Genomic DNA, 17,394 nt, shown 5'->3' with positions numbered 1-17,394 from the left:
GCGAGAGCGAGAGCGAGGAGAGTGTGCGTGCGTGTGTAACGTTAAGTGTCAGAAAGCAGTGATCGTCAGAAATAGAAACAGAGGAAGAATAGAGTAAACGCTTCAAAAAGAGAAAACAGACCATGCAAATCTGACTAATAATTGTATACTAAGGATTGGATATCACGATCATAGTAATAGTAAAATTAAACATCTGAAAAAGTAATGAGGGAATCTGTTTGCCCGTTGTTCAGCGTTTGTTGGAGGCGTAAGGAGAAATAATTAAACCATTGTGCTTGTGGAAAGAGTGCAATTCAAGCTACGAGGACGGAAAAGACAAGGAGAGGAAGGCAACACTGTGTAATCCCCATCATTTGGGGACTGTAAAGCCGGAGGAAAGGCAACTCAGAAGACGTGCTTATTCAAGAGGGATTCATTTTAAAGCTAGCGTTAGCTAACTATAATACAGATTGTTCTTTTTCATCGACATTCAGCACGTATATATAGAAGAACTGACATCAGATTTTGTGTATCGCTACTTGTCTTTAATGATTTAGGTTTTTTTCCTTTAAATTTTTTTTACCCATTTTCTGGGCGATTTCGTGCTGAAGGATGCCGGATCAGATCTCCGTATCCGAGTTTCTCTCTGAGACTACGGAGGATTATAACTCCCCCACGACGTCCAGCTTCACGACCCGCCTGCAGAGCTGTCGGAATACAGTCAACGTTTTGGAAGAGGTAAGGCCCGGTTATGTTGATTCGGTGTGGCGACGGGTTTCAAGGGTGGAGGGTAAGTAACTGGTTTATAGCTAACGGTGACCGCAGCGCATTGTTCAGTGGTGACACTACAGTCCGTAGCTAAGTACGAAATATGAGTGCTGTTACATGTTTCAACAATGCTAGTGTGTAGTGAGTTGCGCATCCCCACATTTGCATTGTACAAATGAATACATTCAACAGTGCATTTGAAGCTGGGAAGGACGATCTAGCAGTTTGACTCATGCTGCATTTTTAAAAGTGCTCACGAAGACCAGGTGTATGGAAACGTGAGGTTCACACGAAACGCATTAGCTATTATGATAGGCTATTGGAAACATCAATTCCGACTTCTTATTTGTAGTTTCTAACAATTGGACTGAGCTAGCTACATGTGTGTAACGGTGAAGCTGTATTAAAGAATGTCAAACGCCTGATCCGGATTATTTTTTTCACTATGTGCAGACGCAGTGTAGCCTACTGTCACCACAGTACATTGTATGAGGTGTAATGAAGATGCAGAGGTGAATACTTTCTGCTAGGCTGTTGGATTCTGGGATATTTCATATTGGTAGCTGAACATAAATGATACAAAATATTAAGATTTACAGTGTCCTTAAAATTAGATTTATTTAGCATGATCAAGTTTAAATTTATTTTTAATTTAATAAAAACAATTACTCGACCTCTGTTGTGGAATACAAACATCCTTATTTGCTACAATGAGTACGTGGGAATCATTTTGTTCATGGAATTATAGAGTATTTTAATAAGATTTTTTAATGCAGTTATTTTTCCATTGGAGTCTTATTGAATTGCTAAAATGTGTGGCATTTTAAATTAATGACTTGCTTAGCTGCAAGAGACATCATTAGTATAAAGCCTGCTGCACTTATTTTTAAAGTTGTCCAAATGATTCAAAATGGTCGCATAGCAGTTTGGTGGCTGTTTGGTGGCTGTGCTTTTAGATATCAAAGCAAATCAGAACTAGGCTTAGGCTTTAAGTGCTTGAAAGCATGCCTTTTAAAAAAAAGTATTTATTACATTTTATGACTTAGATCGCTGTTGCTAAATCTTGTTACATCAGCACATTGAAAGTATTGGAATACAGAATGATAGTGCTGGTATTATTGGCCTAATTCAAGATTGTTCATTACTTAGGATATTTGGTAAAATCTCAAGCCCACAGAATTACATTTGCATATGAAATGTATCCACACCCCCTTTACATGTACCTAAGATCTTGTAAAGTGTCCATGTGTTCAGAGGGAAGGCAAGTCTGACAGTGTAAAAATACAAAGCATGAAGCATGATACTTGTCAAAGAAAAAAAAAACAGGGCACTGTGTATTACCATACTGTGGCATGTGAGAGTAGGATACACTCACCAAAAATACGGACTGTAGCATAGAGAAGGCCGATCTGTTATAGTCTGTCAACAATATGTTCTATTCATGCTCTTTGTCTGGAAAGTGTTGCACTGTACCCAGATTGCACACTGTCACTTTCCACCTGTGGAAGTTGTGCTGTAGCATGGAGGTGGCTTGCTTATTACTAAGATGTAGCGGCTATGTCGCTTACCACCGCTCTGTTATAGAATCATATTTGTGTCAAAGTCGTCAAACATAATAGTGTATCAACTATCAAACAAAACAGATGCCCTCATAAGCTAGTTTGCATGCAGGCATAGAATAAAATCACATGAAATATTTTACCTTTTTGTTTATAGGTCTTCTTGAAATCAATATTTGTTTTTGCAATGTTTATTTCTTTGATTTCAATCAGAAATGTTTTGCTTGATAATTTTGACACACATCTGTGTCAAAAGTATAATGTTCTTTGATAATTTTGACACAAATCTAATTCTTCAGTCAGCTATGCAACCGCTACATCTTACTAATGGGCAAACTACCTACACGCTACGTTGTGACCGCTTCTCACAGACGGAATACGTCACCGCACCAGTATCGCCCCTATGTAGTTGTGCTTTTTGAATAAAAAGCTTTTTCACCTTAACCATTTAACTTTCATGTGTTTTTGCTGTTTAGTTGAAAGCCGTTCAGCATTTGTGTTAAAGAGTAGCTCTATTACATACAAATGGCAAACATGAAGGGGAAAAACCCCAATATGTTTGAGTTTAGTTCAGTTTTTTTTGGAAGTGGAAGTAGCCTATTTATGACTGCTTATTCTAGCTGCTATAGAGGAATACCCTCCCTGTGAGAAATATTAAATGAAAAGCCATGAGATGGCATATCTATAAGTAGTTGAACATTGATTATGACTCACAATTATTATCATTCTTAGAAAGGCCGCTGTTCAGCATCACAGGTTCAAAATGAGGCAATGACAGCCTTTATATACATTTTCTGTCAAAACAAAGCTCTCAAAGCTGTAAAATGACAGATTACTGTGTCAAGAGACTAAATTTGTAGTATGAAAGGTGTAATTTGCCCATATCATGAGTTGTGTGCATTCATTTGATCTGTGCATACTGGGTATCTTTGGCTGCTATATGATCCATAATGTGGGCCAGACCTGAATCTGGAATGCCTGAATCACCTCTTAATAGCATATCAATGTTTTTGAGAGTGTTTACCTTTCTTTAAAACAAAAGAGAGTCAACCTCCTTTTGCAAGGTCTCCCACAGGATCTGTTTTTTAAGACTTTTCGATGGCACCCGGCATCTACTGTGAAAATGATGCAGGCAGTCCCTGTAGTAGGCTCTGCATAAATGGTTAAAAATAGACCAAACATGCGTCATATCTTTTGTCCTATAAGGAGGCTTTAGTAATCTTTTGAAAGAGAACATCAAAGTGACACTGGTTTTAACCGTGTCACTGCCAAAGCCGCATGTACTTGTTTGGTGCTTTTGTGCAGAAAAGGCTACATCTGGCATGAAAAAAAAAAAGTTATTTCAACTGGGCTTTAGTTTTGGCTTCCTCTTAGTTACTTGAGCCAGGTTCTATGTTAATGGTAACCTGACATTTTTAAATGTCAGGATGAATTCTAATATAAAAATTCTAACAATCTGCTTTCATATAATTAACTCCTTTGGTGCATGTTAAAAACCTATTTCAGGCTATTGTTTTAATTCTGTATTAGTGACATGTGGTCTTGCAGACTTGGTCCAGACTTGAAAGAAGTGACGGGCAAGTACCAAAATGGTAATGCAAATGGATTGTATTCAAACAGGTTTGATGTGTAGCTATCAAATGAACTGTAATTTGATCAGTGAAAGCCTGTGTGGGTAGCACAGACTTAACTAAACTATGCATTTTGCACAGATTTTAGCAGACTGGTATTGTAGGGGAGGGGCAGGCCCATTGAGGTCTGTAGTGTGCTGGTCTCTGTTACATAACGTGTAGCTCTAGCAGTGTGTCTTCAGCATTAAGCTGAGAGCTGGCAGTCTCCAGGCAGGGTGGGGGCAGGGTGAAAAAACCCCCCAGCCAGTGACATCGCTACAACAGCTGGCTCCAGATTTAGAATGGTTTCCCTCGTGCAGAGTGAGCAGAGACTAGCCTTTGCAGTGAAGGTGCTAGGGTTCAGTTTTTTCCAGCTCACATAATTCTGTGGCATTTTCACACCTTGTTCAGTGCTGCCACAGCCGTTTGTCATAGTGGTTCAAATCCTTGAGGTAGACGTTAACGGGACTGGACAGACAGACATGTTTTTGTCAACATGACTGTCACATGCGGAAGGGCACAGCTAATATAAAATTGACATCACGCATGGGCTCCAAATATACCCTTTTCCCCCACTCCAAACAGAACATCACTATCACACAGAAGGCCACGCATCCATTTTTATGTGATCAAATTTCAAATGAATAAATCTGAAGTACGTTAAAGCTGAGGTAATCAATTGATTTTGGTAATATTTGAAATTCTCTTCACATTCCCACAGCTAAATAAACCAACTGCTAAACCAACTGCTCTGGGAAATATATATGATATCTGTGACTGTCCCAGGACAGATTTTCGGGGACTTCTGTTTTTCATTGCTCCGGGTAGCTAATATCCAATGAGGGAGCTGTCAGCCAGGAGGTGGCCTTACCTGCCTATTAAAATTGTGGCATGCATCCCTGAGAGGCTGACTGGAGAGGAGGGGGTGGGATTTTCACTGCTGTATACATTCAAAATCTTTCTTCTTCTGCCCAGATTCTGCTCAGGCCCAAAGATCGCCTACCCTACATTTAACTAGACTTTAGAGAGAGTGTAATATTTCAATATTTCAATATTTCAAGCATACAGGGACATGGAGGCGGGAACAATCTAGATATTAATCTGCAGTTAAAGTGATGTCTGTATTGGCTTTAACTGTGACATGAAACAAAAAAAAGGCACCATTGTATTGGACTGTTGTCTCCAGATGGCTGCTGCTGAGTATGTTACTGGATTGATGATGCAGCATATTCATGATGCATGCATTTGGTCAAAAGTTTACTGTTCTAACATTTTGATTCTATTCTCTAGTCTATTATCATACTAAACTTGCCTTCTGCTGTAGTTTAGTGGAGTGAAATTGAGATTTGAACAATCTGAATTGTGAATTACCCTTGAATCCTCTGTTGGCAATTTTGTATCTTGGTAGTTTGGCTAGTGTTATTGTTGAACCCAGCAATGCCATGGTTAATGTGGAAAATAACAGCTCTAATGGAACTTTTAAAACCTGAAAATAATCTCTCGTTGGGATGGAATCTGTTTTGCTAGCTCCTCTACCTCATATCTCTGCAGCTGCAGCTTGATGAAGGTGTCATTTGTTTCTGGTTATTTTAAAAACTTTAAAATATATTGTATTAAAAGCAGCACACTCTTGGGTTCATAAATACATGGAGGCTATACATTCATGAGAAACCAAAGGGCATTTTGTCCAAATGATGTAATTCGTAACCAGATGTGTACCTGAGGTTCAAAGCCAGCTCACACTGCATTCACATATGCATAGTTGCAGATACCATGTTGGTATTTATATATGTACTTATCATATAACATGAATGTGTGAATAAAACTCCGATAGCACTTTATGTGATTGATACACCTCACAGATTGTAAAAGGGTGAAAACATGGGGAGCACCAAACAAGTGCTCTCACTGAACTAAACGTGCCATTGATTTAGGAGCAGATGTGAAAGTGCCTGCTGAAAGCACAAGTAGTAATGCTTTCAGATGTGCACAGTGTGTAATCTACATGCATCATCAACCTTTGGCCAGATGTGACTGACCTCACAGATGTTATTGTCAAAGGATGGTGCACAGTTTTTTCCTGTGCTGGCCAACAAATGCAGGTACACAGAGAAGCCAAATAGTCCAACCTACCAGACACTGATGTGGTGGATAGTTGTACAATCAGTGATCACTTTATTAGGTAGACCTGCACACTGGTTGTTAATGCAAATACCTAATCAGCCAATCATGTGGCAGGAACTCATTAAAGAATGCATTAAAAGCAGACACGGTCAAGAGGTTCATTCGTTGATGAGAACAAACACCAGAATGGGGACGTATGAGTTAAGTGGCTTCAACTGTGGAATGATTGTTTGGTGGCAGACTGGGTGGGTGGTTTGAGTATCTTAAAAACTGCTATTCTCCACACACAACATCCTCAATAGTCGACAGAGAATGGTGTGAAAAAGACTGACAGCTCAGTGGGCGAAAACGCTTTGTTAATGGGAACGAGGTATGAGGAGAAGGGCCAGACCGGTTCAAGTTGATAGGAAAGCATAACTCAAAGAAGCGGGCATTACAACAGTGGTATGCAGAAGAGCATCTCTGAACATTCAACATGTCAGACCTTGAAGTGGATGGGCTACAGCAGCAGTTAAGTATAAGTTGAATCACTACCTAATAAAGTATTAGATCTCTTTTATATCATGGTATAGAGCAGGGCTATGTGGTCTTATATAAAAAGTGCTGGTGTGAGTGCAGGTTTTTGTTTTAGCCCATTACATTACATTATTGGCATTTGGCTGACGCTTTTATCCAGAGCGACGTACAGTTGGTTAGACTAAGCAGGAGACAATCCTCCACTGGACCAATGCAGGGTTAAGCAGGCCCAACGGCTGTGTGGATCTTATTGTGGCTACACCGGGATTAGAACCACTGACCTTGCATGTCCCAGTCATTTACCTTAACCACTATGCTACAGGCCGCCCTTACAGCCCAGCACTACGACCCCTGACTAATGAACTAGTTCTACAATCACAACCTAGATAAGCAGAATAAGTTGTCTGTGGGGTTAAAGGAATACACCAACCTTTTGGGAAATAGACCTTTTTTCCCACTTACCCAGACTTAGACGAGATGTTTGATTTCATTTTCATTTTTGTGCATTCACTGGCTCAGTTTCCATAACATGTTATGTTAGCATAACGTGTTAGCTTAGCATAAAGACTTGAAGCCTTTAGGAGTCTGACAGGAGAGACATTGTTTTCGGAGAAGCTATACAGTTGTTACTATAACCACTGAACCCAGATGTATCCTTCCGTCTTCCACTTGTTGAGCGCAGTGATCCACGCACCTTCTGAAGGTGAGGCAAGGACAGTAGAATACCTGTGGGTTCAGCGGTTATAGTTCCAACCATCTAACGTCTCAGAAAACAACGTCTCTCGTTTTTACGATTTTGGCTTAATGTATGCAACAGTTTACTCCGACCCCTACGTTTTTGTGCCACTTGGGGTCCAAGTGTAGACCGTTAAGCCACGCCTGCATGGGGTGCAAGGAGAGGAGGCCCAATGGTATTGCTGCTGATGCCGCAGTCAGCATACAGAGCCCAAAACCTTGTGCCTCTGAAACAAGGGATCAGGTGGACTATGGCTTCGACACATCCTTGAGACATGGAAGCTCTCATAAGCTGAGAGTCTGATGTCCTCCACAGGAAGACAACTTGAGATGTAAGGGAACATGTAATTCATTGTCAGGCCCTATAGGGCCCTGCAAGCACACAATTGTTGTATCCTACCACTCGTTCTCCAAGTGGGGACAATCACCCAGATGTGGCAGCAATGTTACTGATCTGGCTTGCAATGGTGTGAGGGGTGCTACCATGTCCCTGGTGACACTACAAGGGGCCAAGCACTCTGAAGTATGTCCCTTGTGCGCAGCATATGAAATAGCAGGACTTTTAGAAATCCTTCCAAGCCCCTCAGATCAAGGATGGGGAGAAACCCACCTTCCATTCTTGGATTTGAAAGGTATAGAAATCACTGCTGTGCCAGAATAAAGTGGGACATAACACTGTCATACACATGACATAATACCTGTCACAAGATAAGGCAAAACAGTTGATGTCAGGTTATGTCAAATAATATAAAACTGTCAGACTTTTATTGGTAGATGTTATGACAGTTGTCCAGTGTACCAATTAAATAAAATGATATAAAATTAGCAGGCTTTTTTCTTCATTGGTAACCTAAAGAATTGACATTATCAATTTGTCCAATATTGTCCCTCAAAATCATGCCACAACATTTGAAGTATTCATTACCTTGACTGTGGTGTAACTTGTAAGGTGAGATACACTGGATGTTCAGCGTGTCCACGGACTGGAGTCCAGTTTCCCTCCACAATGTTGGTTGTAAATTCCTCAGGGTCTCGATGGTCCAATGTGCTGCACCTCTGTTTTTGATTTAAAGAGCTTGAAAATTTTAACTGCCGCAGCTTTCCCGTGCTTCACAGAGAACCCTCCATCTACAATAAGACCCTCCATAACCTCTGTGCTCTGATCCAGTGCTTTCAGACTGCTTTGGCCTAAGACCCATCAAATTAAGATTGTCCACCCTGTTGTATAATGGGGCACAGCAGTGTTACCCCAAATTTCCAGAATATTCCTTTTGGTAAATGTTTTCCCTTTGTTTCTCGCTACCATTTATCATGAATCATTATCCAAAGCAGTGAGTTTCAACATATATGGCTGTATATGTTTTGTAAGTTCAAGGAGAGTCCAAAATGTATAAGCGCAACGGTTTTATGTACACAATACACAATAATTACAGTACACTGGTAGACATACTAGTTACATTTCCCAAGCAGTTATGGTCAGTGACACTTCAAATTGTGATGTATTACCTTAATTGTGACTGTGACATTATGGTATTGTATCATCAGTTATGCCTGGCATTAATCAATTGGATGAGAGGTGTGTAGTATTGAAATTGTAGCTCATTAAATTTAGCAGTAAAGTATTTCAGTTAATAATGAGACTCTTAAGTTGGTGATTTTTTGATGAACAGCCAGTTCAGAGTCACATTCTTGGTACATTCCAGATTTTATGGCCTGTCGATTTTTATGCAGTGGTTGAAGAACAAAATGACACAGGCTTCAAGTTTCCACCATGTGGATACATGTAAAAGAAGCCATTCAGCCTGTGAAACCTGTAATGAGTCAAAACTGCCGTGTTAGAAGAGACATATCGGAATCACAATTTCACTGTGTTGGCATGAGGAACAGTCTTCAGCTGACAACCCTTCCTGAAATCTTCTCAGATCATACTTCGGTGTCTTTTTCCAAAAATTTTGCTTTGTCCATAAGATGAAGGCTTTGGATAGTTTTTACTCCCTTCGTGGAGTGGAAGCATCACCCTGAAGCCAACGTTGACGACGTTTGTCACAAAATGACAGCAGGCAGCCAGAGGCTTTTGAGGAAGGAAAGCAGTGGGGGCTGAGGAGGAAGACACATGTTGACACAAGCGATGACAGACACATGTTGTTTCAGGTTTCCACGGCCCACACACCCAGCAGGGCTGACCAGAACGCTTGTTCTACAGAAGGTTGTTCTGTTCAGGAGCCTTGCAGAAAATTGCGGCCGCAGCTAGACTTTGTGGTGGAGGCTGGGTAGCTCATTGCCAACTCCATACTTCTTGATGAATTAGCCTACCTTTGGTGTGGTAAATTATGCAGTGATGCAAGTGAATTTTATATGGTGAAATCTAAGTGGAGATGAGGCCAGTGACTGATGTAGAAAATTATACCTGTCCTCTGTGTGGCCACAATTTGGCTTCCCTTATCAAAGTGCAGTTATGCAATTATGTTTTGCAATGAAAAGAAACCAAAAATATGTTTCCTGCCATGAGACATTGAGACAACCAAGAACATTTTTTAGGTTTGGAATGTTACCAAAAACGTAAAGGATTAAACCGTTTTTTTGTGATTTTAAATAATAGGCTTATGAGTTTCTTTTGCTTGCAAAATATATAAAAAACATATTTGATGCAATGATGAACTTACTCAGACCTGCAATGAAGTGATTTACTGTCAAGTGATTTCCCTTGCCTGCTTTTCATGCTCCACAGGAATCCTGTTAAAGTCAGAATCTCCCAATAATGCAATGATAAACATTTTTTATGTGACACACACACATAAAGAATCTCAACGGTTTCCAGCTGCCCCCCAGATATTGCAAAACAAAGCCGTCAAAATCACTGACCCGATCATTCTAATCCCTCTTTAGTGAGTAAGGAGTATCCTGTAAAAAGGATTATATTTTAATTACAGCACAGTAACTCACATACAGACACACAAATGGAGCATGGTCACACGCAAACGCACGCCTACTCATCTCATTCACCTGTCTGCACATCCGTTCAAAATGAAAGCACCATCAAATAAATATTATTTCCCTACTATGTTATGTACAGTGGGCTCCAGAATTATTGGCACCCGTGATAAATCCCATACAAACACCCCTTGCAAAGATGGCAAGTCTTTTCCTATAATTTCTGATATGGTTAGAGAACCCATTTGGAGGGATTTTTGACTATTCCTGCAAGCAGAACATTTCAGAATCATTGATATCCTTGGGATACCCCCCTCTGGGGCGACATGGCTCAGGCAGTAAGAGCAGTCGTCTGGCAGTCGGAGGGTTGCCGGTTTGATCCCCCGCCCGGGCTGTGTCAAAGTGTCCCTGAGCAAGACACCTAACCCCCAAATGCTCCTGACGAGCTGGTCGGCGCCGTGCATGGCAGCCAATCGCCGTTGGTGTGTGAGTGTGTGTATGAATGGGTGAATGAGAAGCATCAATTGTACAGCGCTTTGGATAAAGGTGCTATATAAATGCCAACCATTTACCATTTACCATTCTTCAGTTCAGACCACGGGTTTTTAATTGGATTTAAGTCTGGGGACATGGTTGTTGTTTTTACTTAACCATTTCTGTGTGGTTTTTGATGTATGGTTGGTGTCATTGTCCTGCCGGACAATCTACCTACGATCAAGACTCAGCTTCCTAGCAATCAGGTTTTCTGCCAAGATTTCCTGGTACTTTGTTGAATTCATTGTGCAATATATCTTAAATGGTGCCTCTGGACCACTGGTAACAAAACATCTATGACCCACTGCCATATTTGACAGTTGGTATGACATACATTCAATTTCCGTGTCGATGGTGTCTGTGGCCGAAACCTTCAATTTTGGTCTCATTTGACCATCCAGTCATAATTCCAATGAGGTTTGGCAAACTCAAAATGCTTGGTTTTGTTTCTTGTGCTCATTAAGGGCTGTTTGTGCCACCCTTCTAAAGAGTATGTTGATATGGAGGTGCCATTGTATGTTTTTTGTTAGACTTGGTGACCCCAAGACACAACCAATCTCTACCATTCATAAACTGCGATTCTTGAGTTTTTGCCTCCCTCACCATCTTTCTTACTGTCTGTGGGGATGATATGTACTTCAGCCATTCCATGTGTTTTACACCTGTTTTTATTGCACTTACAGTGCTAAGTGGTATGTTTAAACGTTTATGTGTTTTTGTACCAATTACCCGACTTGGTCAATTGTGATGGTCAATTACCACCAGTGTCTTTTGAATTGACAGTTCTTTGGCTTTTTTCATGCTGATGGTGGACAAAGGGATTTTGCATGCTGGTTACCTCATTTCCATGTGAAATAGGAAATGATAGGCTGACACAATGTACTTCCTTTCGACTGAGATTGTATGGCCAATTTCACTTTATTTGGTTTTTATTTACAATAATTGTTAGCTGTGCCAATAATACTGGCACCTGTGGTTTTCAGAAAAAATGAATTTAAATAAAAGTATATAATAATTTCTTTTTTTTCCTGAGCAGTACTTTTGCTTGTATTTTTCACAAATATAGCAAACATTCATTGTAACTTACGTCTTCTTCATTCATGCTTCAACACTATTGCGAAAATCTATTAGAATTTCAGCAGACCATTGTAAAATACTTGAATATTGTTAAAGGCACGCTGTTCACACATAACCTATTTTACTGTACTTTTTGTGTGTCCAGCTTTTGTTCAATGTGGGTGCAATAGTTTATAGCTTGAGAAAAGCTTTAGTCATCAAGGTATGATTAATTCTGCTTTATTTTGGCATATGAACATATTTGGTAGTGATTCTGTTCAGAATCGATAAATGAAGACAGCAGTTTCCACGCAGACAAGGTCCAGCCATTAATCATGCAAGCTTTCCTGCATCGTAGCCAGCCAGCCACCCAGTTGCCAATGGTTTCAGTGATGTCACAAATAGGAGAAATGCTGGCAGGCAGTAGAAGTTATGCTGTGCGAAACCCGCAGATATTTCTATGCAGTTAGGAGCCTGAAAAGATTGCTATGCCTGGGGTACACTAAAATCTGGTGAGTGATTTTTGCCAGAAATAAAATAATAAAAGGGGGGAGGGGGGGGGACTTACACAGCAAGCTACTCCCAGAATATATGGGAATACAGTTGTACGGCACATTTTCCCAGTGCGTGCTCCCTTTTTTTCCCCTTTTTGACCTCTGTTAGTTCACAAATGAGCTCAGCATTCCTGTTTTTTTACTGGATTGGTTATATGGATGGAATGTCCAGGAGAAAAACAAGTGTTCTTTTCCCAGAAAAAGTGGGGAAGCTTTCTTCTCTCTCCTTTTGCAGAACTGCTGCCGGTTGCGCCAACTGGACATAGCTATGTCTTAATGGCACGTCCAATGTAGAATGTGCAGGAAGTCAGACTGTTGCACCAACTGGGCATAGCACTACGTCAGGGTGTGAATTTTACACCTACTACGGGTTAGTAGTTATCTCCTTTATAGATTGCACAATCAGCGTGCTTTCAGACATGTTAAGAGACCCGACAAATCATCTCTGTATATATAGGGATAGTGAGCTATTCTACTGGCTCAATCTGGCTAGTAGGTCAGTGCTCTACTTGCACCAGGTACATTTTCGCAGGCCCATATTCCAAAATAAATATAGAAAAATCTAAATATAAAATATAAAAAATATAAATATATAAAAGAAATATATTTTTAAAAAACTGTCCTTATGAAATTATGAAAATCGTTGCCGCCAAATTATGGACTAGCTGTATCTGAGTGGTTTGATATTGGACATTGTGGATGACTTCTCCTTTGCCTGGGGGTTCTGAATTTCAAGGCAAGAAGCTTGCAGTTTAACCGAGGATAAAACACAATTATAGCAGAAATAATATTTCTAATATCTAGCTTGTTAATTCTAAATACTCTAGATGAGCTCCGTTATCATTTTACTGTTACTTCTGTAAATAGCTGCTTAAGAGTGAATATGTAAGAACCAGATGAGATGTTTATGGGTACAAATATCAATGCTCAAGCTGTAAAGCTAAAATGAGTTATTGGGAAGCAAGTATCTTGCCAAATATTAATGAATGATCAATCTGTGACATGTGTTATTGATAAGCATAGTTTTACTTGTAGCATAGTTTTCGAGATGGCAAAAACATCTAATGTTCGAACCGGATAAGACATAGCTATTCATTTGGCAAGTAATATTATCTACTGGGCCAAACCAATCTTATCACGGCCCCAGGACAGCGGGCACTCCTGTTTGAGCCCTGTACTGTATGTAGATCCTGAGTCCACTTAGGGAGGGTAGGAGGTCTGCAAGCTTGTTGCCTCCCCTTTTCAAGCGCACTCTATACCTTATGGAGTATCAGGTTCACTGGGGCAGATACTCATGTTTATTTGCCACATTGCAGTGGTCTTGTCAGTCCAGGTCTGGTCCTGTCAGGCACTTAACAAAAGATGAATATGTCTGAAGTTGGCTGTGATGGGGGGTTGATTTGTAGTTTACTTTTGAGTTCATGACTTGTTTAATTGGATTTCAGATGCCACAAATGCTTGTTTCTGCTAACAGTTGTTCATAACCTTTGAACCTTCTTTTGGTCTTCAGAGATCATGAACCTCAAAAGATATACAATGAAGGAGGAAGCAATATGTATCATTACGGAAGGGGATTTTGGCCAGAACATAAACTCAACTCTCATTAGACCCAACATGCCGTGAACTTTCTGTTTCAGTGTAAATTGCTTTTACACTGAGTTGCTTAAAATTCCCCTGTGAAAGGATTGTTGGGGTGTTTCCAAGTAGGTTTCCATTTCGATTGAAATTCATTTGTGGTAGAATGTGATTTACCATGTTTTTTTGTCTTTTATTTCCCAAGGATGGAATACTTTAAGGGCCGAATCCAGGATTTTCTGTGCAAGTCTCTCACTCTCAGTTTTCTGAAGAAATGCATTTCTGATTTCGGCCAAAAAAGGAATATTCTACTCAAGATGCTTGTCTGCGCAAGTTTCTCAGGTTATATTATACTTAATTTCTGTATATTCATCTGCCATTTTCTATTTTCAGCATGTTTGCATAACAAAGCTGCCTCCTCATTTATGCGCCTGAACACACAGAGAGCATTGTATTGTGCACCATGTATATTTTATGAGCCTCCCATGGCGCATACAGTTTAATTCTGCAGTTGTCCTCGCCATGAATGCAGTGGAGCAAGAGACCACAGCGGAGCCTTTGTTAGCATCAGCCAGCTAGCGCTACGGTAACCACAGCAAGAGTGGTAAAACAGCGGAAGTACAGCTTAGTGACACGTGCACCACCTGTTATTCTAATGTCACCCCAGCCCCCTTCCCCCCCTAGTGTACTCTAGCATTGTAGTGTCCTTAACATCCTTTGCTCACATGGTCCACTGCTGCAACCGTTCCGCTCTGTCCGTTGCGTCTGTCGGCTTAACATCTGCTCACTTTGTTTGCCGCGTCAGAGTGGCATTCATCGAACCGTGGCCGCCAAGCCAAAAGGGCCAGGGGAGGGGGGCATGCAGTTCTGAATGGCAGGGCTCTGTGCCCAGGGCACATTGCCTCTTTGTTTTCCAGGCCTTTTCCTATTTTAGCCTTTTCACTCAGCTGGGCCTCTGTGGTTGTGTATTGAGAAATAAAGATACGGTTCACAGCAGTACAGCTAACCCATTTTCAGCCAGCATTTCTGTAATGTTTCAGGAATTTTGCCTGTTAGGTTGTTTTTCTTTTCGTGTCCATGTTGTACTGGAATAATAATATTATGGGCTGGTTTATTACTTCTGTGTGGTTTTATAAGTCATTCGCTGGGTAGGATTGCAAATGAATTTGTGGAAACGTTCACTGGCGATCTCTACGTCTAGATGTGTTTCTCTACATGCATAGAATTGTAATTAAAAATTTTTAGCCCTTACCTGCTTTTCTTTAGCAAGTGCATTTACATTTTTCCCAAATGTTTGCTTTGCCTTTTATTTTCAGAAAAGTTTGGCTTCATTTGCTTGTTCATACTCTCCTGCTGCGACAAGTGGTCTTAGTCACTGCGGAGAAGAGCATGATGTAAGTGATGGCGCACAGTCAGAGCACAGTCACACTCCGATATCGCCTTCTGCCTACATGCCCTGCTGGCGTCGTCTTCAGTTGAGCTCCGGCCCTTCCACAGATTCGCCTCTCTCTCCGCCTCCAGCTCCTATTAATCATGCTGATCATTGTCAGGCTCAAACGGGTGACTCACTCCCTTTGCCATCGCCATGTCCTAGAAATGATTGGATTTTATGTGCTCCTTGCGAATCCACTGATGTGTCTGAACACCAAGCGCCGGTGGCTTGAGTGAGCGTTCACCTTAAATACATGGTGCGAAAGCAGTCATCGGCCTGCCGTTCCTCCATGTTTCTCACATTGCAGTGGTCGGCTAAGCCAGTGCTGTTTGAGTTTGAGTTCCTGTGGAAATAATTTCCCTCAGTAACAACCTAGAGGCACTAATGACCATTTGAAATGGCAATGAAATCTCTTGTGTGTTCCAGATTTCTGAGATCATCTTAGTCATTGCATTAGAAGCTCTGTTACTTCTTCTCAGACAGTCCTAAGTGATGGAAATGATTTCTAGCACTGGCTGTCTTTGTCATCCTTGGGTGGGAGGCAGTCAAATGCCAATGTCCCTTTATGGGCAAATTCAGGCCTACCAGGATTAATCCAGCACTTTATCACATTAAATCAGTTTGTTATTGGTGTAGAGAGGTATGGTGGTAGATGTCAGGGGTAGTCTTCTATTGTAGTTAGCCCTCACTGACATGGGGTGCATCTGATTGGTCAGTCAGGGTAAACGTCCAGTGCAGTCCATATTTTTACAGTGGTACAATTTCTGTTCTTTGAATTTGCCCTCATGCAAAACTGAAGCTAATGGAAAAATACCAATTGTATAGACAGGGTCAAGTAATGAAAATGTATGTTTAGTTCTGTCTCAGTCATTCTGCACAGAGGTGCGCAGAACCAACAGCCCATTTCACTGATATTCTTCATTTCTTTTTTGTAATTCTTCAGCTTGGCCTGCAAAATGCCTGACAATGTTTTGTTGGCATGTTTCTACTGCCTTTGGTTTTTAAATGAAGTAGCACAGAAAGCTTGAGACAGGCTGGTTCAGTGAATTCAGATCCCTCAACCTAGATCAATGATTTGCACATACAGTAGTTCCAGATGGTGTTGAGTTTGACCCAGTTTTATTGTCCAAATTTGTAAGTGAAATGGAACAGGACCATTCCATAGCAGCTACGGAAGGTTGCATCACAGCACCTCTAGGATTTTTCTCTTTTTATGTGTGTTGGTATACAATTCATTCATTCATTCATTCATTATCCTAACCCGCTTATCCTGAACAGGGTTGCAGGGGGGCTATCCCAGCATACATTGGGCGAAAGGCAGGAATACACCCTGGACAGGTCGCCAGTCCATCGCAGGGCACACACACCATTCACTTACACACTCATACCTATGGGCAATTTAGACTCTCCAATCAGCCTAACCTGCATGTCTTTGGACTGTGGGAGGGAACCGGAGTACCCGGAGGAAACCCGCGCAGACACGGGGAGAACATGCAAACTCCGCACAGAGAGGACCCGGCCAATGGGGATTCGAACCCAGGACCTCCTTACTGTGAGGCGGCAGTGCTACCCACTGCACCATCCATGCCGCCTTGGTATGCAATGATGGGATTTTAAAAATGAAAATTGCGATGAAAAGTGAGTTGTGGAATGAAATGATTTTCATAACATTTTTCTTTTTCAAGAGTGATTTGTTTGTCCCCCAGAAATGTTGTCATTTAAAATGGTGGATTTTGGCTCATGGAGCACATTGTAGGGAAGGGAAATTTCTACCAGCAGTAAATACTCATAGAGTAGCCTAAATGATGTGGCATAGCTCCTGCTCTTACACCACAAAATATGAAGTGCCCTCATGTCAACCTTTTAGCCCCGTGTAATGTCATCCCAGCCTACCCGTGCGCAGTTAGTTCTATATAATTGGTAATTAGCGGTTTTTCATTGCATTTACCCACCGAGGAAGGATTGTTACACAATATATACTCCTAAAACATTCCTCTCTCCTCAAACTATTTCTTGGCACA

At 41.0% G+C, this 17,394-nt stretch overlaps 1 protein-coding gene across 5 annotated transcripts in view; it reads left to right on the top strand.

Annotated features, from left to right (window-relative positions):
* Nucleotides 1-17,394, top strand: part of LOC133125874 (arf-GAP with SH3 domain, ANK repeat and PH domain-containing protein 1-like) — a 109,191-nt gene continuing 91,797 nt past the window's right edge. For all 5 annotated transcript variants that reach the window (XR_009708477.1, XM_061237572.1, XM_061237569.1 and 2 more), the window contains exon 1: nt 1-717. Coding sequence is in view for 4 of the 5 variants with exons in the window: in XM_061237572.1 (XP_061093556.1) it covers nt 592-717 (126 nt within the window). In the remaining variant the exon portion in view is untranslated. The remainder of the gene's footprint in view (nt 718-17,394) is intronic.

The sequence above is a fragment of the Conger conger genome, chromosome 4 (assembly GCF_963514075.1).
Source record: "Conger conger chromosome 4, fConCon1.1, whole genome shotgun sequence".
Taxonomy (NCBI): Eukaryota; Metazoa; Chordata; class Actinopteri; order Anguilliformes; family Congridae; genus Conger; species Conger conger.
This window is presented reverse-complemented; position numbering and strand designations above follow the sequence as displayed.